Genomic DNA, 5,615 nt, shown 5'->3' on the forward strand with positions numbered 1-5,615 from the left:
AGTGAATGCTTTGACATGAATTGAGCTGCGGTTTGGGGAAGGCCTCGAAGGGGACTGGCGATGGCTCCTGGGCCTGGCAGATCCCCATGTACTAAATAGAAGTGAAGAAGTTGAAGAATGGAAAAGGAGGGAGGGAGGGTTGGGCACGTAAACGAGAATGATCAGCTTGCAGAACTAGGGGAACCTATATAGATGACAGCCGGAAGGAGTGTGTTTGGAGGTGTGGTCTTGCTCCTGAAATTCCAATACATAATCTCCAACACAAATCTTTGAGTTTATTTAATTCCTGAAAAAAATGACAAAATACAAATGTAGTGTAGCATGATATGATTGATGTATGATATGATGTATGAATCACAGCATCAGAAGTGTAGGTCAAGTTGATACTTCACTGGGGAGAACTCCAAAAGATATCCAGTAACATTTACATCTGATATGGCCTTGTTTGTATTTGGTACCAATGTGTACAAAGATTAACTCATACACCTTTTGAGAGAACATGTCAACACCATAATCTCACAAATTCAACAAGGTAATGAAGCAGTGATTTATTTAGTCTTTAGACCGACTGCTTGAACTAATCAGTAAAATGAGTTACAGATGCAGACAGACCAAAGATCTAGCTTAAATTGTTTATTCAGATTAGCAGATCAGAAACATTTCCAAAAGTCAGACAGCTTACAAGCAGAGCCATGACCTTATAACATCCATCCCTCCATGTGACATTTCACACAAAAACACCACAACATACAAGAACTGACGCCACCTTTAAGTCAGGAAAGAAATCGTTCTCAGTGAAACAGGTGGAGCAGAAGTGAGTTTACTTCAAAGCCTGTGTTGTTATAATTTTGACTCCAGGCTCACTTCTAGGTCTCAGTATTTAGCTCTTGTCACCCAGACTTGCTTGTCAAACAGGTACTCTGCCATCTTGTTTGTGTGGGCATCCATGCGGGTGAGGTTAGTGATGTGGTCACCCAGCTTCTTGATGGACTTCACCTGCTCATCCAGGTAGTGGCTCTCCAGGAAGTCACACAGCTGGGAAAACGCACACAAATTATAGTTAACATTTGATGATTTGTCAAACATATACTGCATGAACTAGTTCAGTCTTTAACCCCAAACTCTTCCCTCCTACTCCCGCTTACATGAGGGTCATAATGCTGAGAAGCCAGCTTGTGCAGGTCCAGCAGAGCCTGGTTGACTTTCTTCTCCAGCTGCAGAGCACACTGCATGGCCTCCAGCCCACTGCCCCACTCGTCACGCTCTGGTTTCTGCCCAACAAACAATTCCGTTATAGACTGAACACTCTGAAGCTTTGTGTACACACTGATACAAGCTACCGTGTGTATCAGTCTGACTCTGTATAAGCCCTAATCAGTGTACTGACACTACAGGAGGAAATATAAGGCGAGGAATTACAAGCCCCTCATCAGTGGCACGCCAGTGGAGAGAGTGGACAGTTTCCGATACCTGGATGTCCACATCACTCAGAACCTGTCATGGTCCTGTCACATCAACACCCTGGTTAAGAAAGCCCGTCAGCTTCTCTTCTTCCTCAGAAGACTTAGAGACTTCCATCTGCCACTGAACGTGCTCAAGAACTTTTACTCCTGCACCATCGAGAGCGTCCTGACGGGAAACATCTGCACCTGGTTTGGGAACAGCACCAAGCAGGACAGACGAGATCTGCAAAGAGTGGTGCGCTTGGCCGAACGCATCATTCAATCAGAGCTCCCTGACCTGCTGTCCATCTACACCAAGCGGTGCAAGACCAAAGCTAGGAAGATTATGATGGACCTCTCCCATCCCAACAATGGACTCTTCTCACTGTTGAGGTCTGGGAAGCGCTTCCGCTCCCTTAAGGCCAAAACAGAGAGAATGAGGAGGAGCTTCTTCCCCCAGGCTATTCGGGCCCTGAACCAGGTGTAGGACTGGACTCTCCCACACACGTCACTATAAGACTGGACTCTCACACACATCACATCACCACACGCACTCTGGTTTTTCTTCATGCACACTTCCTATAATTTATAATCTTTCTGCTATTTGCACATTTCTAAGTTAAATCTGTAAATCTTGTAATAACCTGTAAATTGTAAATACTGTAAAACCACTGTCATTTAATGGTCGGGCATTGCACAGCTACAAGCATTTCACCTCATGTCATACTGTGTGTGTGTGTGTGTGTGTGTGTGTGTGTGTGTGTGTGTGTGTGTGTGTGTGTGTGTGTGTGTGTGTGTGTGTGTGTGTGTGTGTGACAAATAAAATTTGAATTTGATAACAATAGAGCTATTTTCCTGAAATCATAAAAGGTAGTAAAAGTCAGCAAAACAGCAATTGTTGAAGCTGCTTCCTGTTTGAGGGAACTGGCCATTCAACCACTTTGACTGAGTGTGCTTTTAAATGACCTTTTTCAACTATAAAGCCCAGGAATGACACTGAATCAACATGAAATTCACATTTCTCACCTTTTAAATTGAGATGTTTTTTTCTACGAGACATTTGAGAAGGACTTGACAGGTATAAGACAACTGGGAGAAGTTAAGAATATTGTTGAAATAAAGAAAATGTGGATGATGAAGTCACAAAGGATGTCATTGACCAGGGCCTGAAAGACTTCTGGTGCGTTTGCTGAAAATGCTATTTTCAAATAACCGAAACAACCCATTTGGGTTTAAAAATTATACTGATTACTGGAAGGTGAAGGAGGACCAGTAAGCGAGGTGTGAGATAAAGAGCTAAACCTCCTCTCACTTTGGTTAGTAAGTAAGTAAAATTTTATTTATATAGCACATTTCTAGATAGAAATCACAAAGTGCTTTACAAGATATAACAGATTATAAAAAAAAAAAAAAACAAAGTTAGCAAAAAGCAATTTTAAAAAGATGTGTTTTTAGCTATTTTTTAAAAGTAATCAATGAATCAGCGGATCGTAAGTCCTGAGGAAGGGAATTCCACAGTCTGGCGGCCACAGTAGCAAAAGCTCTATCGCCCCTAGTTTTCAGTCTCGTATACTGAATGACAAGTAGGCCCTGACTACTCGACCTCAGAGACCTACTAGGGGCATAGGGCTGTAAAAGTTCAAGTTAAGGGTAAACAGCCTATTGCCCGCAGCATCAGCTAAATCCTTTGTCATAAACACTTTGCAATGAAATTTGGGTTTGGTTTCAGCATGGCTTCGCTAACAGTGCTGCATAAATGTTGCGTTATCTTACCAGGCATGGTCTCTTTATAAATGCCCAACAGAGCCAACAAAAAGACTTTAATTATATGCTCTGTGGTCAGTTGTCAGTTTGTGGTGTTTGTTAAGCTTTTTGTATGTCAGTATGTCCAGATAAACTTTGTTTCTCATGGTTTACTTCATACAAACAGTCTCCTCTCAGATCTCAGAGGACTGATGTCTCATTATGGGTCCCTGCATTAGTGTGATGGAGTGTCTTCTGTGGCATGTTGAAATCAACTGATTTTCTTTTTCGTCAAAGAGAAAAACTTCTGACTGACTGGTGGCTGACCGTCTCTGTTCCTCACAGATTTGCCATTTGTGGATGTGGTCCACTGATCCACATCCACACATACAGAAGAGGAGGACATTCAATTAAAAACATTAAATACAGATCAAAAGCATAAATGTACTTTACATGAAACAAATGCTGGGTGAGCAGAAGTGGAATTTGTTGTAAGCTGAAGTCAGCGAGCAGCAACATCCTGAGAAAATCATGACTTAGCACTAATGTCCTTAGCTATAGTCAACACAGTCACACACTATGAGGCAGTCCTGTTTGAAATTTCCACCAAATCTACTTTTGTGCTTGTAGTGAAATGGTAAATGGCCTGTATTTGTATAGTGCTTTTCTAGTCCCTAAGGACCCCAAAGCGCTTTACATATCCAGTCATCCACCCATTGGTGATGGCAGCTACATTGTAGCCACAGCCACCCTGGGGCGAACTGACAGAGGCGAGGCTGCCGGACACTGGCGCCACCGGGCCCTCTGACCACCACCAGTAGGCAACGGGTGAAGTGTCTTGCCCAAGGACACAACGACCGAGACTGTCCAAGCCGGGGCTCGAACCGGCAACCTTTCGATTACAAGGCGAACTCCTAACTCTTGAGCTACGATCACCCCGATCGTAGTGCTGTGTTTCCTCAGTGGATGCAGATGGTCAAAGTCTGTGTTTTCAAATATGTAGAGTGTCATTTCTCTACATAACACAGAAATAAGAATTTACAAATCAAACAATTATTCAGAAACAAAATGTGCAAAACCCAAAATAAACAAATCTTCAGTTTAGAGCAAAGGAATCATCTATTAATGTTGTGGAGTTATTAAACACACACAAACTGCTCTAAGATGAATAAGTCGGCAAACAGCAATAACGGCAAAACATGTAATGGACGTGCTGGTCCACTAGACAACATCATGTTAATGTAATGCTTTGGGTCTGTTATGCAAAGTAAAGAGACTGAAATAAGGTGTCCATGAGTATCAGTTTTCAACATTCGGTATTAAGAGACAAAGACTGTACGGGTTGGGCCAGTCGTCAAGTCCTGGAGCAAAGTGAGCCTGCAAATCAATAAGATGCAAATCAGTTTATACCTTTCATATAATGTTTTCATTTGTTTATTCTGAGTTTTATTGTTCAGTTAGTTTCCACAGTTCATATATCATGTGTAATTTTTCATTAGTTTCAGTGTTTGTTTGTATTTTATTCTAGCGCAAACAAGATGTAAACACAGAGTGGACCCGAAGCATCAGAATCGCTAAGCTCCGACAGCATGTCCGTGTTCAGGCCGTGGGGTGAGAAAGCCGAGAAAGACTAAGCTGATTCTGATGCGTCGGGTCCGCTCTGTGTTTACGTCTTTGTGTGGAATCCGTTAATGAATTGATATCGCTTTATTCAAGCTACTCACCTCTCTCTCTTCCACCTGCACTTTCAACTGGACCACGGCCAATCAGAGAGGTCCCGCCCCTGACTATCTCTGATTGGTTTAGTCCACGATAGGGGCATAATGTGTGTCTGTTGTTGACCACACGGAGAGTTGCAGAGATTGTTTTTTTTTTTTTTGTTACCCGAAAAAAATTTTTTTTTTTTTAGGCGCACCACTGAAAAATTTGGTCGCACTCTAGAGCCCTGGCGTAAAGCACAAGGCTCGCGTGCGGAGTGAAGCGGAAAAAAAGTGCAAGAGAGAGAGGTAGGTTCGCGTCGTTCACGTCAAAGACCTGGCTCTAAGAGCCATTTCGTTCGCGACCGACCCATCACTACTGGCTGTGACGCAATTGGCCTTCAAATGCGGCCTCCGGAGGATGCAGCCGACGTTTTGGGACACAGCTTATGTGATAGACTGGCACCCTAACCAGGGTGTACCCTATAACTTCTGCGTTATGCCCCAGCCCTCCTGCAACCTGTAAATCCATTGAATTTTGTATGTTAACCAAAATCTAGACTTTGCTGAATATTATGTAATATGAAGACAACATGCAGTGTTTAAGTGACCAAGTAGAATTGGGTAAAAGTTACTGAATTAGTGTTGGAATAAAATGACAAAATTGTGAATGATTGAAATATTCCAAGAGCTTAACTTGCTTCATCTAAACATGTTTCAATCACGTTTTATA

The 5,615-nt window shown here is 42.5% G+C and overlaps 1 protein-coding gene across 1 annotated transcript; it reads right to left on the minus strand.

Moving 5' to 3' along the window:
* Positions 1-807: 807 nt before the first annotated feature.
* Positions 808-1,268, minus strand: LOC147309102 (ferritin, middle subunit-like). Its single transcript, XM_086270705.1, has 2 exons — positions 1,146-1,268; positions 808-1,035 (listed from the first exon to the last, which is right to left on the minus strand). The coding sequence occupies exons 1-2, from the start codon at positions 1,230-1,232 to the stop codon at positions 874-876; spliced, it is 249 nt and encodes an 82-aa protein (XP_086126831.1). The 5' UTR covers positions 1,233-1,268; the 3' UTR covers positions 808-873.
* Positions 1,269-5,615: the final 4,347 nt, after the last annotated feature.

The sequence above is a fragment of the Aulonocara sp. 'chitande type north' Nkhata Bay genome, linkage group LG18 (genome assembly GCF_057382095.1).
Source record: "Aulonocara sp. 'chitande type north' Nkhata Bay isolate Kocher_YH1m ecotype deep benthic linkage group LG18, A_spYH_male_GT1.1, whole genome shotgun sequence".
Lineage (NCBI taxonomy): Eukaryota > Metazoa > Chordata > Actinopteri > Cichliformes > Cichlidae > Aulonocara > Aulonocara sp. 'chitande type north' Nkhata Bay.